At 39.9% G+C, this 25,893-nt stretch overlaps 1 protein-coding gene across 1 annotated transcript in view; it reads left to right on the top strand.

The window, feature by feature from the left end:
• The first annotated feature begins 3,234 nt into the window (after window positions 1–3,234).
• Window positions 3,235–25,893, top strand: part of LOC125918016 (alpha-ketoglutarate-dependent dioxygenase FTO-like) — a 46,121-nt gene continuing 23,462 nt past the window's right edge. The window contains exon 1 of the mRNA XM_049624073.1: window positions 3,235–3,436. Coding sequence (XP_049480030.1) covers window positions 3,250–3,436 — 187 coding nt within the window. The 5' untranslated portion in view covers window positions 3,235–3,249. The remainder of the gene's footprint in view (window positions 3,437–25,893) is intronic.

Below are 25,893 nucleotides of genomic sequence, written 5' to 3'. Positions count from 1 at the left end.
GTACTTGTCTTTCACATTTGATCTTCTCCAAGAATTCTGCTCTACCCATTCTAACCCTCACCGAGCCCGTCTCTTCTCTCAATTTCTTCACTGTTAAGAACAGTACTAACTTAGCAGCGCCACACTTTATTATGTTATTTGGTTTAATTAGTAGTGTTTCCTACTCCCCCCAACCCCGGAATTAATATTTTTTCCCTGCCTTCTAGTCCAGTAAGGATTGTGAATGGTGTGAACTGAAAGAGCATTTTTTTAAAAAACTTGTTTTAATGTTTATTTATTTTTGAGAGACTGAGAGACAGAGCGCGAGTGGGGGAGGGGCAGAGAGAGAGGGAGACGCAGGATCTGAAACAGGCTCCGGGCTCTGAGTGGTGAGCACAGACCCTGATGTGGGGCTCGAACCCATGAACTGTGAGATCATGACCTGAGCCGAAGGCAGAAGCTTAACCTGCTGAGCCACACAGGCGCCCCTGCATTTTGTTTTTTAAGTAAGCACTTAAGTACAGCCATTCACTGAATGCCTTCTATGTGCTACTTAGTAGGGCTCTAAATGCAGATGAAACAGGAAATTGGACCCTCCCCTTGAAGACCAGAGACTGGTGTCTAATGGAATTTAAAATGTCCTTTGAACATTTACAACTTCACTAGAAAGAAAGCTCCACTAGGGCAAAGCTCTTTGATTCATTCATTGGTAGATCTCAAGTGCCCGGGTCAGTGCCTCATGTATAATAAGTGCTCAATAAATATTTCTTAAATGAACTTTTATACATTTTTATATCGGGCCATCCCTGCAGGACTGTTCATGTAGGCAGATTATATTCCTTGCCTTTCACTTCGTTTATGTGTTTCTCCCCTCCTGGACCCCAGCCACGTAGTTTTCCCGGCCACATGTAAAAATAAATCTTGAGTATCCTTCTAGAAACATTACCTGTACATGTATACACACGTGTGTGTATGTGTTTCTATTTTACACAAACTGTGGCCTGTCAGTTTCTTTCCCTTAAAAATATATCACATAGTTCTGTGTCAGTGCATAGTCATTTTACTTTTAGTGGCTACAGAATATTTTATTGCCTGGACATTTCATAATTCATTTAACCAGAAACTTATTGATGGATATTTGGGTTATTTCTGATCTTTGGCTTTTCTAAATGGTGGTACAGTGCACATCCTTGCTGTAAAGTCATTTTGCAGCCTTTGCAGGTAGGAATTTGAGGATACATTTCTGAAAGTGGCATTGCGGAACTCCTAGAAGTTCAAAGTGTTGAAGCATTTATAATTTTGATAAGGATTGCCAGATTTTTCTCTACAGAGAGTGTGAATATGCCATTTTGCCATACTCTTACTGATACCATATTTTATCAGTGTTTGATCTTTTCTGATCTGATTAAGTTACCAAATATCTGTTGTGGCTTTAATTTGCATTTCTCTTATATGAGTAAGTTTGTACATCTCTTAAATGTTTACACACTTCCTTTTACGTGTTCTGTCTTCATAACTTTGGTCTGTTTTTCTGTTTGATTATTGATCTTTATCTTATTGATGTGCAGGAGCTCTTTATGCATTAAAAAAATTCCCTGGCTATGCTTGCTTGTTTATATTTCCATGTGATTTGTCGAATCAGCTTGTCTAGTTACCAGCGCCACTTAACTAAAAATCAGTCCTGTTGCTATTTCTATTAGGTTTGTGTTATAGATGAGTTTAGGGAGAACGAACATTCCCATGGTGTTCAGTTTTATTTCCCCAGAACATAATAACATCTTTACATTTGTTTAAATTTTCTTTTGTGTCCTTCAATAATATTTTAACTTTTTTTTTTCTTATAGACAGTATACACATTTAAGAATCTTGCTGGATGTTTTAATACGCACACATTTGTAGCTAGCATTTTTCTTAATTTGACTATCACTTGGGATATATGTTTCCTGGTTGATTTGCACGCAAATAATAACATTATTTGTAAAAATGCACTTGTTCTTCTAAAAAAATCTTTTACTTCTTTGTTTTCTTTTGGTCTAATTAGGGCTCCTCTGTTAGGCAACTCCAGAGAGCACCCTTGTGTTGGTCATTCCTTCCAAAATAGTGATGAGTTATTGTGCTGATAAAGGACATTGTCTCCTAATTCTTAACTTTGGGAATATTTTTAATATTTCCCTATTAATATATGATGCTGGCTTTGATTGAGAGAGGTCTGTATTTATCGTGTTAAGGAACTGGCCACTCATTATTTTATTGATATTTTGGTTTTGAAAGGATGTGTTTTTTTTTTTTTTAATTTTTTTTTCAACGTTTTTTATTTATTTTTGGGACAGAGAGAGACAGAGCATGAACGGGGGAGGGGCAGAGAGAGAGGGAGACACAGAATCGGAAACAGGCTCCAGGCTCCGAGCCATCAGCCCAGAGCCTGACGCGGGGCTCGAACTCACGGACCGCGAGATCGTGACCTGGCTGAAGTCGGACGCTTAACCGACTGCGCCACCCAGGCGCCCCTGAAAGGATGTGTTTTATTAAATACTTTGTGTGTGTCTGGTGACTCTTAGTTTTCACCTATGCATATGATAAATTTTAAGTATAACACTTTGCATATTGAACTATCCTTGTATTCCTGTGATAAGTTCAATTTGGTCATGGAATGTTATTCTTTTAATATGCTGCTAGATTTAATTCTATTTCCCTATATTTAGGAGTTGTGCATTGGTTCTCAGATGTGAGATCTGTGTGTGTATGTGTGTGTGTGTATGTGTTTTCTTTTTGGGTTTTGATACATATTATCCTATCTTCACGAAAAGAATTCAGAAACTTTTCTTTTTCTATGCTCTTAAACAATTTAAAGTATATTGAAATAACCCATTCCTTAATTGTTTGGTAGAATTCTTTGAAATTCTTGACACATATGTTTTCCTAAGAGATAGTTCTCTGACTTTATACCTTTTATGGTTTTGTTAACTTTTCGACCCCTTCTGGGGTCGATTTTGGTAGTTAATATCTTCCTTAAAATCTACCCATTTAATCCACATTGTCTAATTTATTTGCATGGAATTAATAAAATAGTCTTTTATTCTCCTTGGTATCTGGGGTTATTCCCTTATCATTTAAAGATATTTCCTGAGTAAAAAATAAAGGACATGTTAAAGATATTCTAAAGAATGTTTTTTTAAGAGACGTAAAAGGAGGATATAGTTCACTTACTATGCATATTTTATTAAAACTTAATTATTCCTGAGATCACGTTGATAAAGCCCAGAAGTTGAGATGAAACATTTCCTTCCTGATCCCTCTCTTCTCTTTTTGACAGGCCCTGAAGAGGAGAGTGAGGATGATCCCCAGCTTGAAGGCAGAGATCCTGATACTTGGCATGTTGGTTTTAAGATCTCGTGGGACATAGAGACGCCTGGTCTGGCAATACCCCTTCACCAAGGAGACTGCTATTTTATGCTTGGTAATTAGGAGGGTCAAAACTATATTGATGCTCTGGTGTCTAAATTTTAGACTGTTGGCTACCTATTTTGAATGTGTCTTTTGGAATAAGCTTTTCAGGTATTTTATAGTGATAATGAATCTTCTACATGTAACTAGTTTTTTTCTGTTTGTTTTTATTTCCTTATTCTTTTTTAGCTATCGCTCATTTTTAAAAGCTGCTTTTTTTTTTTTTCCTCCTCCCATTCTGATTGTTTTTGGAGTTTCCCAAATGTGCTAAAACAGTTTTCAGGACTTTCCCTGAGTTACTCCGTCATCCAAATCAACTTATCAGTGTGAAGTATTCAAATGATTTCCCTCTCCACACTGGGAGTGGAGGCTACTTAAAATGATTTCCCTGTCTGTATAAGTTCTTAGTGAAAGTTTTTTTTCTAGTTCTGAATTTAGTTTCTTCTCAGGAGGAGCTGACCTGACAACGTGGCCTTTCTGTGCACTTGTCTTTGAGTTCTTTTGGGGGGGCAGCATCTCAGGCTTAGGCTAACCGGAGAAGCTGCAGGATTTGAGCAGCTTTTGCTCTAAGTTCTTTGTGTTTTTTTTTGGATTTTCTGCTTGTCTTCCAATGCATTGCATGTAAACTGTATCCTTCTATACTCACAAAGCTTCCCTGGGTTTATTCTGTCACTGGCTTTAGCTCCTGATTATCCAAGGTTTATCTCACTCTTACCTGCCTGGGGGAATCTACTCATGTATTGACTTTAGAGCTGGGGAGCCCCAAGGCCCAAAGCCGGTATTTATGATAAGAGTTGCTTCTCAATCAATTGAGTATTTATAGAGGGCCCGTGATGTCCTCCATGCTGTGTAAGGTTCTGGAGGAGATGCTGGAAATAGGTAAAACTTGGTCCTTGCCTTCTGGAAATTCAGAGTTTGGATTAGCTCTTCAGGGCATTACCTCATTAAGCATTCTCCAAATTTCAGGCATCTACACATTAACTTCAAGATTCTTGCCATATCCCTGTGCTACCTGTACTATTACTTATGTAATATTTTTCTCTCAATAGGTTCACTTTCTTTGTTTCACTGAGATGGGTTCATTTTAGAAGGAGATTCTCTATCACTATCTTAAGTGGAAGACCAGTATCACTTGGCGTAATTAGAAGAGGTTTATAAATATGGAAAGTAAAACAGTATTAAGTGCCTGCTGCCTTTGGTTGCTGCAGATCCTGAATCTGAGTCCTGTTCTGTCTTTATGAAAAAGGGACACGTGTAACTGTTAGAAACGTGTTAACTGTACAATGGCACCAATCTGGGACTTTCTCCTTGTCAGCAGCAAGATGGGAAGGTCATTATGTAGAGAATGACTTTCCCGTGGTGCGTGATTTGCTGGTGCTTAATGCTGTGTCCCTTCACCTCTTCTCATGGGGTGATTCCCACATTTGCCCAACACTGATCGAAGTAAGCCCTAAATCTCTTCCCTGCCATTTGCATGTTGCTTTATAATTTACAAATCAGTTTCACTTAAGAGTCTCAATCACTCTCCAAACAAGTTTGTGAGGGAGATCGTATAGAGATTGTTCTTTTCTTAAAGGATGGTTTGCAGGTTGCATATACGGTGCTCTTCCTGCTCTAAAAGGGACAATTTAGTCTCAATCCCAATACACTGAAATCTCTATGTGGGCACATTTTTAGTCTGAAGGTCAGCTCTTACTGAGAGAGCATCCCCTGCTTGCCTCAGGAACTGAGTTTCTAGTTTGAAGTCTCTGCCCCATCGACAAGCATCATTTGTAGGTTAACAGATTATTCCTCATTTTTAATGTACAACCCACACATGGGTATTTACCTTGAGTATACATGGGTTTTAATTTCAGCCAATAAACCACTTTCCTCTGGATGCTTTGTTCACGAGTTTCTATTCGCAGTTTGTATCTTTAAAGGAAGTGAGAGTCAGTTGGGGCCGTTTTAAATTGCCATCTTAATTTTCTGCATTTAGAAACGGTAAAGATACATTTTAAAAGTTCAGCTAGCTTCCATGTATTTAAGAACAATCTTGTGTGTTCTTTTCTGATTATGAAAGTAAAGTACATGTTCGTTGTAGAGAAAAGAAACGCTGAAAGGTATAAGTGATAGAAGAATATAAAAATCAGGTTCATTGCTGTTTTCGTATATTCCTTTTCAGTCTTTTTTCTATACATACATGCATCTGGAAAAATAGTAGTATGGGAATGACAGCCACATTTAGTGGGGATTAATGACAGGTCAAGCATTCTTTTAACTGTCTCCATAGCCCTAAAAAGTAAATGTTAGTTATATAGGACAAGAAATGATTCAGGTTAAATTGATGTAGTGACATAGCTGTGGTTACACAGTTAGTAGGGCGTGTGGATTATAACTTGTCCTTTTATCCCATTTGGGCTCTGACACCCACATGAAGCCCGCCCTCCTCTCCCTCCTCACTGACCCCTGCTCTGGGCTCCTGGGCCCCCCTCTTGCTCCCTCATCACAACGCCTATGCTTCACCTAAAGGCTTTAGGACTAGATTGTTCAGGAAGGAAAGAGAAGATGATGACAAGGGTGTTCTGGGTGCTTCCTCCTTTTCCTTTTCTTTGTAAAGTTCTGTTTCTCTTGCCCGGAAATAGATTATAATGAAAATATTAAGTAATTACATTGCCCCCTTTACCTATATGTTGTAATGAATATACATTTCAAATATACATTTGTCCCTTTAGCTATTGTAGGTGATAAACAGAAGTGAGCGTTATTATTTTATTTATTTTTATTAAAAAAAAAATTTTTAATGTTTATTTATTTTTGAGACAGAGAGAGACAGAGCATGAACGGGGGAGGGTCAGAGAGAGAGAGGAAGACACAGAATCCGAAGCAGGCTCCAGGCTGTCAGCACAGAGCCCGACGCGGGGCTCGAACTCACGGACCGCGAGATCATGACCTGAGCCGAAGTGGGACGCTCAACCGACTGAGCCACCCAGGCGCCCCACGTGTTATTATTTTATAGGAGCTGATATCCAAGACAGTATCTATTCCTGATTTCCTGACTCCTGCCTTTAGCTCTAGGCGAAGTAGCTGGTACCCTATGGACCTGGGCCAGCCACAGCACAACGTACCCAAAGCACACCGTTAGAATATATTCATGTAGAATCCACTTATTCCTTATTTATTATTACTCAGGCAAATTCTTATTGTCTTGATTAAGAACGCATGTTCAGAATTTTCTACAAGTGAACGTTGCCCCGCCGCCTCTTAAGCAGCATAAAACAAAACTAAAAGCAGCCACGGTCTCTTGCTACCTTTTCTCTTCACTTTTTAAAATCCAAATCCTATACGGAGCCCTGCCGAGGGACCTCAGCCCTGTGCCGATATCTGAAATCTGAACTTCATAGCACTTATGAAAAGGAAACAGTTTAGCTCAATTTATAATAATATATTGGTCTGCAGAGGAAGTGCAGACTGAACCCTGCTGTCTCAAGCAAATACTCCAGGGGTGTCTGATGGGGAACGTGTCGGGTGCCTGTAATAAATCCACCGCCTGTGGAAGTGAGTGAAGGCCCTGCTGGCAGTGCCTGAGGACACGCTTAACTGGGGTTGTCACGGTTTACTTTTAAATTGGAATCTTTGCCCTAATCTCGGAGTTAGACATGACCAGATTTGCAAACAGATTTACAATTTTCACTAATTTTCCAACCAGGACTTCAAAACACACTTAGAGGGGGGACAAAAAAAACACACTCTGGTCTTTCTCAGGGTAGGATGATTTACTTTGCCACAGATGTTTTCCATAGACTGAATGTAACCAGGGCGTTCGGGACTTAAAAGTGGCTTGGAGACAAACTGCGGGTTTGTTTTTTGTAGAAAAGATTATACAGTTCAAGGGACATCAACCAAATTATGTTCATTAACCAGGAGCCGGGTGTGGAGATGGGATGTTTCGGGACAAAGGTGAGGGTGCTGGGTAAACATTTGGGGCAGACCTCCTCCCCTGCCCAACCCTTCATTTATCCTTTTGTTTTTTACATGTTACTACTCATGACTCTGTTCTGTCTGGTCTCTTTATTTTTGTTTCCTTCAATCCAAACTCAATTTCATTTTCAAATAGCTATCTCCAAGCTTCAGTTACCAAGTAAAATTTCCATGGCGAAAAAAAAGAGAGAGAGAGAGAGATAGAGAGAAAGCAACGTCAGTTGAAATGCACGCTGTTTCTCTTTCGTTTTTCTTTTTGGTTTTGCTTTACTTCACCAACAGTTTAGGGTAGAATGATGAAAAGGCCATTTCCTGTCAGGTGACCAGGTTCCAGACTCACTGCGGTGACTATTGGCTCTGCCTTGTTAGTGTTTGTCTGAGTCTCTGCCTCCCCTGGAAAACTAGGGCTTCGTGGTACCTGCTTCTCAGGGCCGGTGGGAGGCCAAAGAAGAAAGTGCTTTGTATGTGGGGGCCAACCAAGATTGGGAGCCGGGCCCTGGCGTTCCAGGAGAACCAGTGAGGCGGGCGGGTGACAGAAGAGCACAGAATGTTGTATTCTTACCCTGCTTCATGCCCCGAGTTTTGCTAGCTTCGTACCTCCCTGTCCCATACATATCTTTGCACATAAAGGACCTGCAAGACGGGGACAGCTCACCAACTGACTCTTGAGGGGGGAAGAGTTGCCGTCTGGTCAGGGTCGAATCGGAGCTCTGTGGGAACCACGCTCTTGCCGTGGTTGAGGGCCGAGTTTACCTGTAGAGCCTGGTCAGTGGTGTTTTCCAGATCAGGTTCACCTTCTTTAAAATACCTCTGGCTTGGTATTTCACAGAACACTGTGAACGTCTGATGTGGTCTAACCCGAAAATGTACCATGCTTCTATTTTGGGCGTCAACATGAGCGCTCCAGTTGGAGTGTGTCGCCTCTAGCCTTCTAGAACAGAGGCTTCTAGGAGTTTAAAGCCTCTTAACTGGGGTTCCTCTGGGACTTAACTTGGAGACTGTGGTATCTTCGTAAATCCTCCCGGTGTCCCTCAGTCCTGCCCCGATTTAGACATTTTATTCCAAGGAAAAGGCTTTTGTTTTTTCTTCCTCTGACCCCATTCCCTTCCTCCCCCAACTCTTGACTGACCAACCGAAGTTAAAAAGTTCCGGTAATTTATGGCTTAATCATAAATTCTAAATAATTATACTTTATTACCTCTCATGGGCCTTGAAATGTAGGTGCTATGTTCTGCTTTCTGCCGAGGCAAGGGAATAATACAGAAACAGTAATAAATTATAACTTGAGGCTGCAGTCGGTAAGCTTGAGGAATTGCCATTTAAGTGGAAAGTGCTCGAACAGCCAAATGAGCACCTGTCATGTTTGTTTTCACTTTGAAAAGTAGAAACATGACAGTATAGTTTCAACTGCTCATCCAATACGAACTCGTGGTGTTCTTCTTACCTTCTCAGCAAACTACATTATTTGCCCCTTGCTCGTCATGTTTTTGCAGGATGTATCTGTCCTCCTGAAACTTTTCACTCTAAACCGTGCCCGCAAATGCTGACATTTTCAAACTTGTGCTTTTTGTCTTGATAGCCTGATTCTTTTGTATTCAGCGGAATTAGAGAGAGGGCCACTCTTGCGGAACTTACTCTGTGGATAGGATTCCTGGGTCCTTGAAAGGGTTTGTCTGTCTCTTACACTTTCTTATCATTTCCATTCTTTGTGCTTATTTTCGGTCATTGATGTCTTGAACTTTACCTGAAATGCATGAGTACCTACTGAGGGCCAGGCACCGTGCTAGAGGCTTTGATATATTTTCTTTCTTTCTTATAAGTAAGTCCATCAGGTAGGTAGTCCTCTCTCTCCAATCCCTATTTTTTGCCAGAAAAGAAAATTGATGGGGATTGCCTGCTAATGGGTATGTGGGTTTTGTATTTTTTTTAGGAGTCTGAAAATGCTTTAAAATTCATTTGTGGTGATGGTGGCACAATCCTGTGAACACACTAAAATACATTGAATCATATGCTTTCAATGAGTGAATTGTTTGGTATGTGAATTATATGTCAATAAAGCTGTTTTATAAAAAGGAAATAGAGGCGTAAAGAGGTAAAATAGCTTCTTTAAGGTGACGTACCTAGTGAAGCTTGCGTTTGAATGCAGGTTTTTCTTTTATTTCTTAAAATTTTTTTTAATGTTTATTTATTTTTGAGAGAGAGAGAGACAGAGAGAGACAGAGTGTGAGGGAGTGAGGGGCAGAGAGAAAGGGAGACACAGAATCCGAAGCAGGCTCCAGACTCTGAGCTGTCAGCATAGAGCCCGACGTGGGGCTCGGATCCATGCACTGTGAGTTCATGACCTGAGCTGAAGTTGGACCTGCTGAGCCACCCGGATGCCCCTGAATGCAGGTTTTTCTGAGACCAAAGCTGTTCTTCCTTCTGCTGAATCATGCAACTCTACTAATTATGTAATCATGGGATCTTTCTTCTTTCGAAATGTGGGAAAAAGTAATTGAACTGATCGATACACACATCTTCTCATTGTAGAGGACTCAAATAGTATGGAATTATATAGACTAAAACTCGGAACTTCTTTTATTTTCCTGTCAGGTCCTTTTGTCGACATTAACGTAAATATAGTTATGCCAACATATTTACATATATATTGCTGCTGCTTTATTAAAAAAGCAGACAAATGCAACCTTTTTATTCTAGTACTTGCTTTTTTTTTTTTTTCTTAATATATCCTGGAGATCTTTCCCTATCAGTACCTCATTCGTATTGTTATTGTTATTATAAAACAATATCAAACTAGGAAATAAAAATTCAAGCAGTTGAGGATGATCTAAAATGGAATGGAAAGGAAAAAAACTCCTTGTCACCTGTCCCCAAATTTCATTTCTTCTTAAAAAAAATTTTTTTTTTAAATTTTAGAGAGAGAGAGAGATAGTGCATGCAAGAAGGGGAGGGGCAGAGGGAGAGAAAGAGAAGTTCTTAAGTAGGTTCCACATTCAGCATGGAGCCCAACATGAAGCTCAGTCTCACGACTCTGGGATCATGACCTGAGCAGAAATCAGGGGTTGGACACTCAACTTACTCAGCCACCCAGATGTTTACCCCAAGTTCCATTTCTTAAAAGTGACCACTTTTTAGCATATTTGCGTTTTATTCTTTAAGTGATTACCGCCTTCACTTTTATTTTATTTATTTATTTATTTATTTATTTTAAAATTTTTTTAAAAAAATGTTTATTTATTTTTGAAGGAGAGAGAGAGACACAGTGTGCGGGGCCGGGGAGGCAGACAGGGAGGGAGACACAGAATCCGAAGCAGGCTCCAGGCCGTCAGCACAGAGCCCGATGCAGGGCTCGAACCCACAAACCATGAGATCATGACCTGAGCCAAAGTCGGACGCTCAACCAACTGAGCCACCCAGGCGCCCCACTTCCTTAACTTTTAAACACTTGCTTAATACTTCTCTCTCTTCCTCCAGCAAATTGAGGCACTGGCTGTCCCTCCATTAAGAAAAATGTGAAGAAAAAAGAAAAATGGGGAAGTGGCTTTCTTAAACTCCCTCACTTTGCTGAGTTTTATTACATAGCATTTACGTGTGTGTGTGTGTGTGTGCGCGCGTGTGTGTGTGTTTGTAGTTGATTACCTTATAACCAATATGTAGATAGACTCTTGACTTTTAGAATGTAAAATGGGGGGTGTAAGTTCCCTTTGAGCCATATCATTACTCTGACATCATTAAGGTTTATATCGTTTACACACTGATCTATAATTTTGATAAGATGACTATGCTTTCTCTGTACACTGAACCTGAAATTTGAAAGCCGGTACATACCAGTGCTTATGTATATGTGTCCCTTATTGTAGAACCAAATAAAGTGACTGGATCCCGTAAATAGAATGTGGAGTCCACAGCAATCCCTGACGTTGTTCCATTGAAAGGGAATGTTACAAATGTCAGGCCAAGATTTTATACTTCATCAAAGACCCAGAATTGTGCTCCATTTTAGCCTACTTTGTATTTGAACCATGGCCTTCTTGTGTGGCTCTCACTCTCCCCCTGGAATTCACAATTGCCTTTCCTGATTCTTATTGAAAGAATAACCATGCCATAGTGCTATCTCTGTGTCACTTGATGTTTTGTTTTACTACCAATTTCATGTTTTGATAAATACTGACTTCTTCCAGTTATCATACTGAGATTTCCAGTTATCATACTGAGATTTCTCCTCCTTGCAGTCCTTCGCTATTCCATTTTTAAAAATCTGGATCTTATGTCTTTCTCTTACTTGGAATTTTCTAAAAATGTCTTCTATCTACCCTCTTTCAGGTTTCTAAAAATGTGTAACCTCTGTGTCACCTAACACAGTACTGTGAACATGGTAGGTGCTTTAATAAATAATTATGGAGTTAATGAGTGAATGAATAAACCAAGGATTGGTTCCTCCACCTCTACCCCATTTCATGGCAACCACGGGCAAAAGGAAATATATAATCTGTCCTAGAAAGCTCCTGATTGGAGAGTTTTTGAAGTCCCTCCCCCAAATAGGTGGCCATTCATTTAATACTTGGGGATCTCCAAGAGATAGCTTTTAGAATCTTCCATGGTAGTCCATTCCTTCGGTGACCCATGCTTTGCTTTCTAATATCTAGTCCAAGTGACCATGTGATATCACAGAATTGTCCAAAGTGATGCAGTGTTCAAATCAATGTGTACATTCTCTTCCAGATCTTTTATTTAAAAAAAAAAAAAAAAACTACTAAAGACAACAGAAATGTGTTGGTTTCTTTTAAGCTGAGGATAGATGTGTTACTATGAGTTTTGAGATCCTTGTATTTTTTCCTATTTTATGCAGTCAGGGTCATGCTGTATTGGGGTAAATCTGCATCTGGGTTGGTTGGGTGGAATTTTTCCTTTTGGTTGGCAGTCTTAATATGCCTTCTTTTGCTCTCTGTCTATATAACATAACTCCTAAAAGCATGAACTGTGGGAAAAAATTTTCAGACTTTTAATTTGATTGCATATCCTATGTGCGTTCTTTGCCACTTCTGTAAAGATAGGAAGAATAGCCATAGAGGAAGTTTTTTAAAAATGTTTTTAATTTAAAATTTTAATTTTTAATTTGATTCTTGTTATGGGTTTCAGTTCAGGATCAGCCTAGGAATAAGTTTCACTTTCCTAAAAACAGTCAGTCCCTGAAGCAGATTTCTTCCATGATGGGATGTTTTCATTAAACTCTTCCTGTGCAATTATTCTTCTATCCATAAATATTTAAAATTTCAAAAAAGATCTAAATTATAGTCCTCAGTCAAATCATTGTCCTAAAACTCTCCCTTAAAATTGGTTTTGGCCCAAACATTTTTCCTTTTCTTTGTTCACACTGTTCCCTCCACCTTGTGTTTTTCTCTCCATCTATGTATATGTATAACACTTATTTAGGATGATGTTAAAAACTTAATACCACAATGGCAGGGGCACCGACCAATCAGTGTGGATGCCATAATTCTTTTTTCCCTCTGGACTATAAAGATTGGCATAGAGGTCTTATCTACTGGAGTTAAGTTTTTTTGAGAGCCAGTACTATGTGATATATATTCTTGCACTACACAGAGCACTTAGTGCCTTGTACGTAACAGGAACTTACCGTATATTTGGAGAGAACATCCTTTTTTCCTCCTGAGGTTTTAACCAGAAACCACAGCCATCTTTCTCAGTTGCCAGGGGAGAATTAGATGTGAGATAGGAATGAGTCAAGCGGGAAGGCAAAAGGTATATGGAGGAACAGAGCCAAGAGGTTTAAGTGGCTGGTTCTGTCTCATTGATTAACTTTATTCGGGCAATTCCAGTTCCCACCGTTCACTGAAGCAGCGGGCAGAAGTGATGGGTCTGCATATTCGGAAGGGGAAAAAGAAGAAAACTACTTCATTCAAGTTTTCCGTCCACCTGACCTCCGTCCCTTCTCATCTTTCTCTTTCCCCAAGCCTCTGCCCTCCAGTTTGTCGGGAAGTGTTACAATCTGGAAGATTAAAGGCAGGCCTTGCCAAAGTGGGATTAAAGTTCATTTTGCGTATTTAGAAAGTGAACAAGAATGATTAACCTCAAGAATCTATTCTCTTTTCAAGCCAACAACAAACTGAGCATTCCATAAAAGTTAATTTAGAAACAAGAGGGGGAAAGTCGCATATCCCGAGGCCATCTTCACCTCTGTGCTTGTTTTTATAGAAGAATTTTCACTCCCAGGGAAATTTGTATGTGGGGGAAGGTTTCCAAAACTAACCAAAGCTCATACCGCCTTCACTGATGGCTGTGTGCCATGCTTTTCATTTGGGGAATGAATGCCTCTTTTCTGAGGATCTCCTCATTGAATGTTATCTGTGGGATCTTTCAAAAATAATGATACTTATTGTTTTCTTTTTTATTGCTACGTACAAAAGTAGTAATGTATGCCTTCCAAAGATGCCGTCTTAGGATGTAGTCCAATTCCAGAGATAAATAAATATGAAGAAAAAAACGTATGTCACGGAATTGATAAAATGTAGTGTATGTCCACTTTAAACAATTTACAAACTATAGGAATGTGCAAACGCAAACAGATCATATTATCCCCATGCAGAGATATTATTCACAACTATTTGGTCTAACTCCATCTAGTATTTCTTTCTATACTTGGAAATACATATAATTTTTTCTTTTTAGAAAATTAATATCCTGTTAGATATGATGTCTTTTACCCTTTTTTCAGTACTTTTATATCTTGAGCATTTTTTCTTATTAAGTATTCCTTGAAATGTGATTTTTAAAAATGGCTTATTTGTGACCCAGTATATGATCTATTCTTGAGAATGTTCCATGTGCACATAAGAAGAATGTGTTTAGGATGAAATGTTCTGAATATATCTGTTAAGTCCATCTGGCCCAGTGTGTCATTCAAAGCCATGGTTTCCTTGTAGATTTTCTGCTTTGATGATCTGTCCATTGCTGTAAATCAATCAGCATGATTCACCACATTAATAAAAGGATAAGAACCCTACGATCCTCTCAATAGATGCAGAAAAAGCATTTGACAAAATACTACTAGTATCCTATCTTGATAAAAACCCTCAAGGGATAGAAGGAACAGATCTCAACACCATAAAGGCCACATATGAAAGACCCACAGCTAATATCATCCTCAATGGGGAAAAACTGAAAGCTTTCCCCCTAAGATCAGGAACATGACAGGCTGCCCACCCTCACCACTGTTGTTCAACACAGTACTAGAAGTAGTAGCCTCAGAAATTAGACAAAACAAAGAAATACAAAGCATATAAATTGGCAAGGAAGAAGTCGAACTTTCACCCTTCGCAGATGACATGATACTCTACGTGGGAAATCCAAAAGACCACAAAAAAAACTGCTTGAATCTATACATGAATTCAGCAAATTCACAGGGTGTAAAATCAATGTACAGAAATCAGTTGTATTTCTGTGCACCAATAACGAAGCAGCAGAAAGAGAAATCAAGGAATCAACCCAATTTACAATTGCACCAAAAACCATAAGATACCTAGGAATAAACCTAGCCAAAGAAGTAAAAGATCTGTATGCTGAAAACTATAGAAGGCTTATGAAAGAAATTGAAGAAAACCCAAAGAAATGGAAAAACATCCTATGCTCGTGCATGGGAGGAGCAAATATTGTTAAAATGTCGATACTGCCCAAAGCAGTTTACACATTCAGTGCAATCAGATAACATCAAAATAACAAATAACACCATCAAAATAACACCAGCATTCTTCACAGAGCTAGAACCAACAATTCTAAAATTTGTATGGAACCAGAAAAGACCCCGAGTAGCCAAAGCCATGTTGAAAAAGAAAGCCAAAGCTGAAGGCATCACAATTCCAAACTTCAAGCTGTATTACAAAGCTGTAATCATCAAGACAGTATGGTACAGGCACAAACACAGACACATAGATCAGTGGAACAGAATAGAGAACTCAAAACGGACCCTACATGGACAAAGCAGAAAGAATAACCAATGGAAAAAAGTCTCCTGAGCAAACGGTACTGGGAAAACTGGACAGCAACATGTAAAAGAATGAAACTGGACCACTTTCTTACACCATATACAGAAATAAATTCAAAATGGATGAAGGACCTAAATGGAGACAGGAAACCATCAAAATCCTAAAGGAAACCATCAAAATCCTAAAAGGGAACACAGGCAGCAACCTCTTTGACCTTAGCTGTGGCAACTTCTTACTGGATGTGTTTCCAGAGGCAAGGGAAATAAAAGTGTAAATGAATTATTGAGACTTCATCAACATAAAAAGCTTCTGCACAGCAAAGAAAATAATCAACAAAACTGAAAGGCAACTGATGGAATGGGAGAGAAGATATTTGCAAAAGGGTTAGTATCCAAAATATAAAGAACTTATCAAACTCAACACCCAAAAAACAAATAATCCAGTGAAGAAATGGGCAGAAGACATGAATAGACACTGTTCCAAAGAAGGCATCTAGGTGGCTAACAGACACATGAAAAGATGTTCAACATTACTCATCATCAGAGAAATACAAATCAAAACCACAATGAGTTACCACCTCACACCTGTCAGAATGACTAAAATTAACTCAGGAAACAGCAGATGTTGGTGAGGATGCAGAGAAAGGGGAACCCTTTTGCACTGTCGGTGGGAATGCAAACTGGTGCGGCCACTCTGGAAAACAGTATGGAGGTTCCTCAAAAAATTAAAAAGAGAACTACCCTAGGACCCAGTAATTGCACTATTAGATACTTATCCAAAGGATACAAAAATGCTGATTCAAAGGGGCACACGCACCCCAATGTTTATAGCAGCGCTATCAGTAATAGCCAAATTATGGAAAGAGCCCAAACGTCCATCGACTGATGAGTGGATAGAGAAGATATGGCATATAATATATATATGGCGTGCGCACACACACACACACGCGCACACAATGGAATACCACTCAGCAATCAAACAGAATGAAATCTTGCCATTTGCAACAACATGGATGGAACTAGAGTGTGTTATGCTAAGCAAAATAAGTCAGAGAAAGACAGATATCATATGATTTCACTCGTATGTGGAATTTAAGAAACAAACAGATGAACCTATGTTCAGGGGGAGGGAAGGAAAAATAAGATAAAAATAGAGAGGGGGGAAAACCACAAGAGACTTATAAATACGAAGAACAAACTGAGGGTTGCTGGAAGGGAGTGAGTGGGAGGACGGGCTAAATGGGTGATGGGCATTTTGGAGGGCACTTGCTGGGATGAGCACTGGGTGTTATATGTAAGTGATGAATCACTGGGTTCTACTCCTGAAACCAGTACTACACTGTATGTTAGCCACCTTGAATTTAAATAAATAAATTAAAGAAAGAATGAACGAAAATGGCTTAAATAGTAACCCCCTACTTTTGGTTGCTTAATTCATTTCTAGTGTTTTGATATCAAACATATTGCTCTCGTGAACATCTTTGTACATGTATCTTTGCCGCTGTGATTTCTGTGGAAAAAATTATCAGTAGTGGAATACCTAGGTGAGACGAGAGTGCAGCTACTTTAAAACTGTACATGTTATACCGTCAGACTGTAACTTGTAAGGTTGTTTTCATTGTACATTCCCAGTGCAGTATGAGATGTGGTTACCAGGTACTTCCTCCAGCCTCGTTTACCTTACCCTCGATAATACTGGGCATTAGAATTTCAAAGTATTTTGCCACTTTAATGAGTACAAATAACATACTGCTGTTTTAAATGCATTTTTAAATTTATTGAGAAGGTAGAATCTTTTCCATGTTTGTTCGCCATTTGTATACTTCTATTACTATCCATCATCTGATCTTCATTTGCCAATTTTTCTGTTGAGATGTGGTTTGTTTTTCTTCCCAGTTACTTTTTTTAACCCTTCTGCTCGCTTCCCAGGTAGTTTTTAATATACTCTTTTGGATTTTGACTTAGATATTTAATGTATATTTATTTCTTAGGTGAGGCATCATTACCTGATGATGATGATGGCAACGATGATGATTTATTATACTTTGTTAAATAGCCATATTTGAAAGTATTTACATTTACATTTACATAATGTGGTTTTTTTTCTTTAAAAGATTTATTTATTTAATTATTTATTTATTACTGTTTATTCGTGAGAGGGGGCGAGAGAGTGCACACAAGCAGGGGAGGGGCGGAGAGAGAGATTGAATCCCACGCGGTCTCTGCGATGTCAGTGCAGAGCCTGACGTGGTGCTCGAACCCATGAACCATGAGATCATGATCTGAGCTGAAATCAGGAGCCAGATGCTTAACCAACTGAGCCACCAGCTGCCCCTAAAAGTTTATTTTTTAAATTGAGGTATAATTGACAATGTAACATGTTAGTTTCAGGTGTATGACATAACGATTCAATATTTATATATGTTTTGAAATGATCTCCATAGTAAGGCTGGTTCACATCTATCACTTTATGTAATGTGAAACTGAATAAAGAAAAGCTCATTTGTAATAGAATTGGGAAGAGACAGAAATGGGAGCTCTCATGCCCTACCAACTCATTCTCAAGTACCAATGCCAGCGGGAAGAAGTTACTTGACTGCCCCAGCAAGAGTGAGGAACATTTTCCCTTTGCTCCACAACAGCCCAGCCAATGAGAAACTGCCACAATTGAGCCAGTGAGAAAGTGTCACCACCCTGAACACCTTCTTTCAGTGGACTTTTGTTCAAGCAGCCCCTCCTACCTCCTTTCCCTCTATAAGGTGGTATGACTCTTTGTTTTCTGAAACCCATAGTTCATGGGTCCCGAATTGCACTTCCTCTGCTGTTCTCAAATAAACTACTTTTGCTGGTAAAATAACTGGCTGTTTTACTTTCAAGGTCAACAGTAGTTATAAGGAATATGTATTTTTTGTGATAAATATACAGATCTACTTTCTTAGCAATTTTCCATTACATTACATCCCCATGACTTCTTCATTTTGTAACCAGAAAATTCTGTCTCTTGACCCCCTTTACTCATTTCTGCCACTCCCCATGCCCCATCTAAGGCAACCACCAGTCTGTTCTCTGTATTGTTGAGCTTGTTGTTTGTTGGTTTTTGTTTTTGTTTTAGATTCCACATATAAATGAGATCATATGCTATTTGTCTCTCACTATCTGACATCTTTCACTTAGCATAATGCTCTCGAGGTCCATCCGTGTTGTTGTAAATGCCAACATTTCATATTTTTTTATGGTTAGAGAGTGTTCCATTGCATATATGTCTGTGTGTGTATATATATATATATGTGTATATATATATATAGACATATATGTGTATACACATACACACACACACACACACACACACACATATACACATAAAGAAACTGGTGTCTTCTTAAAATATTGAGAATTTTATGAAAAAAAAAATTGTCCTGTCGGTTTGAGTCAGACCTTTGCAGCAGAGACAGTTTCAAAGTGGTTCCTTCCCTTTGAACTGCAGTGTTTTCACATGAGCGATTTTTCCAGGTCTGTTTCTCCTCACCGAAGCAGAACAGGTCCTACCTCCTAGGCAAACTGGCGTTGCAGTTGTTTCTGGAAAACTGGGTGCACATTCCCGGCCAAGTCCTTCATTTGAAAAGAGCGAGAAAATGTACCCTACGTGGCCAGATAAGAGATTTCATTAACTAGAGCGTCCTAAGCACCTCATTTTTGTGCAGTCTGGGCGAACCATGACCCCTTTTGACCTGTGCTCGGCAAACCCACTCTGTACAATTTCTTTTTTTTTTAAATTTTTTTTTTTTAATGTTTATTTATTTTTGAGACAGAGAGAGACAGAGCATGAACGGGGGAGGGTCAGAGAGAGGGAGACACAGAATCGGAAACAGGCTCCAGGCTCCGAGCTGTCAGCACAGAGCCCGACGCGGGGCTCGAACTCACAGACCGCGAGATCACGACCTGAGCCGAAGTCGGCCGCTCAACCGACTGAGCCACCCAGGCGCCCCGACTGTACAATTTCTTACCCCACCGATGCCTGGCCTTCTCCTCAAAGTGGCAGCTTGTCCCAGCAACATGTTCTGGGGGCTGTGAGAAGCACGGGTTGTGTGCATTTAAGGCTGCCCCACAGGAGGCAAGCGGCCTGCCCTCTCGGTGCCCTGTAGCCCATCATACCTTCCTGTTGTTTTGAGTTTGAGGGTGAGCGTTGCCCTTGGGATCCACTTGCCATATTGACCAAGACGCTGGTCTTTCCAAGTAGACACTCACGGGTCGCCCTCTCTGCCTCTTCTTTATTTAGTCTCATCCCGCCTAAACGTATCCAGCACAGACCCTCACAATTTCTGGCATACTGAGCACCTTCCTCTTATATTTAGTGCTGACCAAAGTTTTTACCTCATTGAATAGTGCCCTGATCGTCTCCTTGGGGAATCTAGGAATGGAACAGATCGAGAGGCCCGGGTCTGTACCGACATCTTGCCAGGAAGCTTCCCCTCCCCCGTTTTGCTGGCTATTAAATTCTGAATATGTTCTCAGTCATGGATGTCCCCATGTCTAGGAAAAATAAGGTCATAAATATTAAGATTGAGCGATGAGAATGGACAGGTGAGTAAGAATGAAAAGCTTCAGTGACTGCGTGAAGCTGGGAAGATTGGATTTCAGTATTGGGCCTGTTTAGCTCAGGAGTGTGCCTTTAGTGAAGCTCCTGATTGTTACTTTAAGAAATTTAGGATGAAATAGCCCCGATAGCACACTGGTCAACAAAACCGAGGAAGTCAGGGCTGGGTTAGATTTAAGATGACCAACCGTCCCAGTTTGTCTGTGCGGGAGGGGATCTCAGCAGGTGGGATTTCTGGCAAAGTCCTGGGCACGAATCGGTCACCCTCGTGGAAATTATGCCTTTGCATCTGTGGTCTTTTATGTATGAGATGAGATTTCATGCTACAGTGAATGTCCAGAGCTCTCCTGACCCACTGACAGACCACGCAGCATTTAGCCAGAGAAGAGCGAGAGCTTCTTTTCTGTTTGTTTTGTTGACTAAATTCTACAAACTCTGATTCCACTTGAATATAGCATCAGTTTTTTTAGCTGTATTCTGAAACAGCGCTGGCAAATAGACATTCTGTCATGTTTTCTTTTTAAAAATTATGAGGAGTCGTCTTCTTTAAAGCTAAGAATGGTCTTTAGTATATCCTTTAAGGTGTATAGTCCATGAAGGTGGGGCCACGTTTACAGACTTCGAGGTTTAGATAAATTAGAAGCTCTTTGGTGAAAATCACAGGGTTCTTTCTAGAAGCCACAAAGGATTAGGGACAGTTGGGAGCATTTCAGAAGGGTTGTTTGATTAGGAAGTTGCCAAGGATTTGAAAAAAGGTACAGGCCTCAGAGTATTACTTCTAACATTGCTTTTGTCACTTGGCCTGCATCAGACTAGTTGCCCTTCAGCGGAACAAAAACACTTAACAAATGCTCATTAAGATGTTTTCTCTTTCTTTATGATGTTCGTGAATGCTAGTGTTAACAGCATAGGAGCAATGAGGCTTTTGTTTGGGTAGATGAGAGGGGCATTTATGCATTTCACCCTTTTATGGGAATCTGGCCTAGGGAACCTCCTCTAACCTCTGCTGTTTGTTTTGTTTTGTTCTTTTGATTCTGAAACTCCCTTTAGGCAAAATAGTCCAGGTTAACCAGAAATTCTCAGGTGCGTCCTTAACCAGAGGCCTTAGAGGGGGCAAACTGGAAAGGAGGCTGGTCATTCAGCCTTCTTCGTCAGACCTTAAGCCACACTTTCAGCCCATCTGCCAGGGTGGGGTCAGCTTTGATCCTCTGTTCCTGCCTTGTTGTCCTTTTCTTTGCATTTAAAACCCGTGTTGGGGGCACCTGGGTGGCTCAGTCGGTTGAGCGTCTGACTTTGGCTCAGGTCATGATCTCACAGCCCGCGAGTTCGAGCCCCGCGTCGGGCTCTGTGCCGACAGCTCGGAGCCTGGAGCCTGCTTTGGATTCTTTGTCTCTCTCTCTCTCTCTCTCTCTCTCTCTCTGCCCCTAACCCACTCGCATGCTGCCTCTGTCTCTCTCAAAAATAAGTAAATATTTTTAAAAAATTAAAAAAAAAAAAACCCGTGTGTATCACTGACATCTCCATCCTTACCTTTCATTGCATTTTGTAATATTGTTTACACAACATCTGAATGTTTTGTGACCTATTCATCCTCATTTTTTTCTGTGAAAACCCCTAAAATTGCTCTTAATTTTGCTCTCTCCCCTGCTTTCCTTACCCAATCCACTGGCAGGTCTTCTGGTTTTTCTCTAAAACATTCTGAATCCGGTCACTACTCACACGTCCCCCTCTGTCACCGTGGTCCAAGTCACTGTCAGCTCCCACGTGGATTATGGTGACAGTTTCCCTGCTCGTCTTCCTGCTTCAAAGCCTGCCCCTTTCGGTCCTCTCTCTTTCCCAACAAGCTGCCAGGGTGGTCTCCTCAGACTTGGATCACATTTTTTCCCTGCATAAAAGTTTCTAATGGTTTCCCATTGTATCTGGAATTAAACCTCAAATTCTGACCATGACCATCAGAGACCCCCTTTAATTGTTGAACTTCTGCTTCCATGCTGAGCACCATGGTACTGTCTCGAGTACAGCGAGCTCATTCCCACTTTGGTGCCTTGGCCTCAGCTCGTTCTTCTGCTTGGAATGCTCTCGTCCCACATGTTGGCATTGCCAGGCTCCTCATTATTCAGCTCTTGAGTCACCTTAACTGTCCCCAGCGGTAGTTCTGTATAGAGTAGTACATTATTCCCGTGTACCCTCACTGACCCTTAGGCTTCTTAAATTATACTGTATTTTCTTCATAGCACCTCGTATCTGAATTTCTTGTTTACTTACCCATTATGTGTCTTCCCCAACCAAATGTAACCTTCATGAGAGCAGGGACTTTGTTTTGTTCACTGTGCGTAGGATAGTGCTTGGTGCATGGTAGTTGCTCATTCAAATATTAAATTAAGTGATGCAGATGAGTATTTTCCTTTGCTATGAGAACACTCTAGGAGAATAACTATATAATTTTATAACTGTACGTTGGTCTCAAGATGGCAAACTATGGAGTCTTACAGAATGAAGAATTTTCAGTTCACATTGTTTTAAAAAAGAGGGTTTACTTTTCATAGCATTTTAGGCTCACAGCAAAAGTGAGCACAAAGTAGAGTTGCCCTACACTTCTGTCCCCATGCATACGCAACCTTTCCCACTGTCTACATCATGCATCGGATTGGACGTTTATTACAGTTGATTAGCCTACATTGACGTGTCATTATCACCCAAGTCCATACTTTATATTCGAGTTCATTCTTGGTGTTGTATATTTTATGGATATACTTTATGGATTTAAAAAATGTATTATGGCCTATATCTCCCATTATAGTATCATGCACGATAGTTTCTACTCTAAAAATCCCCTGTAACCCTATTCATCCTCTCCCCTACCCTCAACCCCTGACAGCTTTGTATTTTCTCTATAGTCTTGTCTTTTCCACAATGCTTTATGGTTAGAATCTTACAGTATGCAGCCTTTTCAGACTGGCTTCTTTCGCTTCGTAGTAGGTATTTAAGTTTCCTCATTTCTTTTCGTGACTTGATAGCTCACACCTTCGCAGTGCTGAATATTACACCGTTGCCTCAATGGGCCACAGTTTATCTGTTCACCTACTCACAGACATGTGGGTTGCTTCCAAGTTTTGGCCATTGTTGATAAAGCCGCTGTCAGCATCTGTTCACAGGTTTTTGTGTGGACATAAGTTTTCAACTCATTTGGGTGAATATTAAGTAGGGCAATTGCTGGTTCTTATGATGAGAACAGGTTTAGTTTTGTAAGAAATCGCCACGCGGCCTTCCAAACCACGTGTATCCTTTTGCGTTCCCACCAGCAATGAATGCGTGTTCTGTTGTTCCATTATTTTTGTCAGCATTTGGTGTTAATCAGTTATCAGTGGATTTTGGCCATTCTCACAGGTGGGTAGTGGTATCTTGTTTTAATTTGCAATCCCATGACAAATGATGATGAGCATCCTTTCATATGCTTATTCTCATTATATCTTCTTTGGTGGTGTATCTGTTCAGAACTCCTGCCCATTTGTTAAATGAAGTTGTTTGTTTTCTTGTTGTTGAGTTTTAAGAGTTCTTTGTATTTTGAATTACAGTGCTTTATTGAGCCTGCCTTTTGCAAATATTTTGCCCCAGTCTTCAGCTTGTCTTCTTATTCTCTTGACTGTGTCTTTCACAGAACAGTTTTTAATTTTTATGAAGTGTAGTTTATCAATTATTTCTTTCCTGGGTTGTGCCTTTGTTGTTGTATCCAAAGACTCATCGCCATGCCCAAAGTCATCTAGATTTCCTGTTGTGTTATTTTCTAGGAATTTTGCACTTACACATTTTATGTTTAGATCTAGGATCCATTTGAGTTAATTTTTGTGAACAGTGGAAAGTTTGTGTCTAGATGCATTCTTTTTTTTTTTTTTTTTGCATGTGGATATCCACTTGTTCCAGCACCATTTGTTGAAGAAACTATCTTTGCTCCATTGTATTGCCTTTGCTCCTTTGTCAAAGATCTGTTGACCATATTTAAATGGCTCTCTTTCTGTATACTCTTTTTTTCTGTTCCATTGATCTTTTTTTTTTTTTGCCTATTCTTTTGGCCAATAAAACTTTGTCTTACTTGCTGCAGCCCTACAGTAATTCTTGAAGTTGGGTAAATCAGTCTTCCAGCTTTGTTCTTCTTCAATATGGTGTGCTATTTTGGGTCTTTTGTCTCTCTGTATAAACTGTAGAATTGGTTTGTCAGTATCCACAAAATAACTTGCTGGGATTTTGATTGGGATTGCAGTGAATCTATAGGTCAAGTTGGGAAGAATAGACATTTTGACGATATTGGTCTTCCGGTCTATGAACATGAAATATCTCTCCATTCATCAGTTCTTTGATTTTGTTCATCAGGAATTTTTGGTCTTCTTTATGTAAATTCTTATATATATATTGTTAGATTTTATATCTAAGTATTTTATTTGGGGGAATACTAATGTAATTGGTAATGAGTTTTTACTTTCAAATTCCACTTATTTGTTAGGAAAGTGATTGACTTTTACATGTTACCCTTATATCCTGCAACTATGCTAAAATTGCTTATTAATTCCAGGAGGGTTTTTTGGGTCAGTTCATTTGGAATTTTCTACAGACAGTCATATCATCTATGAAGAAGGACAGTTTTAGGGGTGCCTGGGTGGCTCAGTCGGTTGAGTGGCCAACTTCGGCTCAGGTCATGATCTCGTGGTCTGTGAGTTCAAGCCCCGCGTCGGACTCTGTGCTGACAGCTCAGAGCCTGGAGCCTGTTTCCGATTCTGTGTCTCCCTCTCTCTGACCCTCCCCCGTTCATGCTCTGTCTCTCTCTGTCTCAAAAATAAATAAATGTTAAAAAAAAAATTTGAAGAAAGACAGTTTTATTTCTTCTCTTCTCTTCTCTTCTCTTCTCTTCTCTTCTCTTCTCTTCCCTTCCCTTCCCTTCCCTTCCCTTCCCTTCCCTCCCCTCCCCTCCCCTCCCCTCCCCTCCTCTCCTCTTCTCGTCTCATTGCATTAACTGGCACTTCCATTGTGCTATTGAAAAGGAGTGGTGGGAGCACCTGGGTGGCTCAGTTGGGTAAGCATCTGACTCTTGATTTTAGCTCAAGTGATTCTCACAGTTCATGAGTTTGAGCCCCACATTGGGCACTGTGCTGATGGCATAGAGCCTGTTTGGGAATCTCTCTCTCTCTTTCTCTCTTTCCCTGACCCACTTGCATGTGTACATTCTCTCTCAAAATAAATAAATAAATATTTAAAAAAAAAAAAAAAAAGGAGTGGTGAAAAGACACATTCTTGCCCTGTTCCCAATCTTATTGAGGAATCAAATTTAAGTATGATGATAGCTACATCATACTTTTTTTGTACATGTTCCTTATCACATTGAAGAAGTTACTCTTTAATCCTAGTTTTTGTTATGAATCCTAGGTTTTGTTATGAATTTGTGTTGGATTTTGTCAAATGTTTTTTTCTGCACCTATTGGTATGATCATGAGATTTTTCTTCCCTAGCCTGTTGCTGTGATGGATTATATTAATTGATTTTCTGTTTTTTTAATATGAAATTTATTGGCAAATTGGTTTCCATACAATACCCAGTGCTCATCCCAACAGCTGCCCTCCTAAATGCCCATCACCCACTTTCCCCTCCCTGCCACCCCCCCATCAACGCTCAGTTTATTCTCAGTCTTTAAGAGTCTCTTATGGTTTCACTGTCTCCCTCTCTAACTTTTTTTTTTCCTTCCCCTCCCCCATGGTCTTCTGTTAAGTTTCTCAGGATCCACATAAGAATGAAAACATATGGTATCTATCTTTCTCTGTCTGACTTATTTCACTTAGCATAACACTCTCCTGTTCCATCCACATTGCTACAAAAGGCCAGATTTCATTCTTTCTCATTGCCAACTAGTATTCCATTATGTATATAA

The sequence above is a fragment of the Panthera uncia genome, unplaced genomic scaffold (assembly GCF_023721935.1).
Source record: "Panthera uncia isolate 11264 unplaced genomic scaffold, Puncia_PCG_1.0 HiC_scaffold_368, whole genome shotgun sequence".
NCBI lineage: Eukaryota > Metazoa > Chordata > Mammalia > Carnivora > Felidae > Panthera > Panthera uncia.
This window is presented reverse-complemented; position numbering and strand designations above follow the sequence as displayed.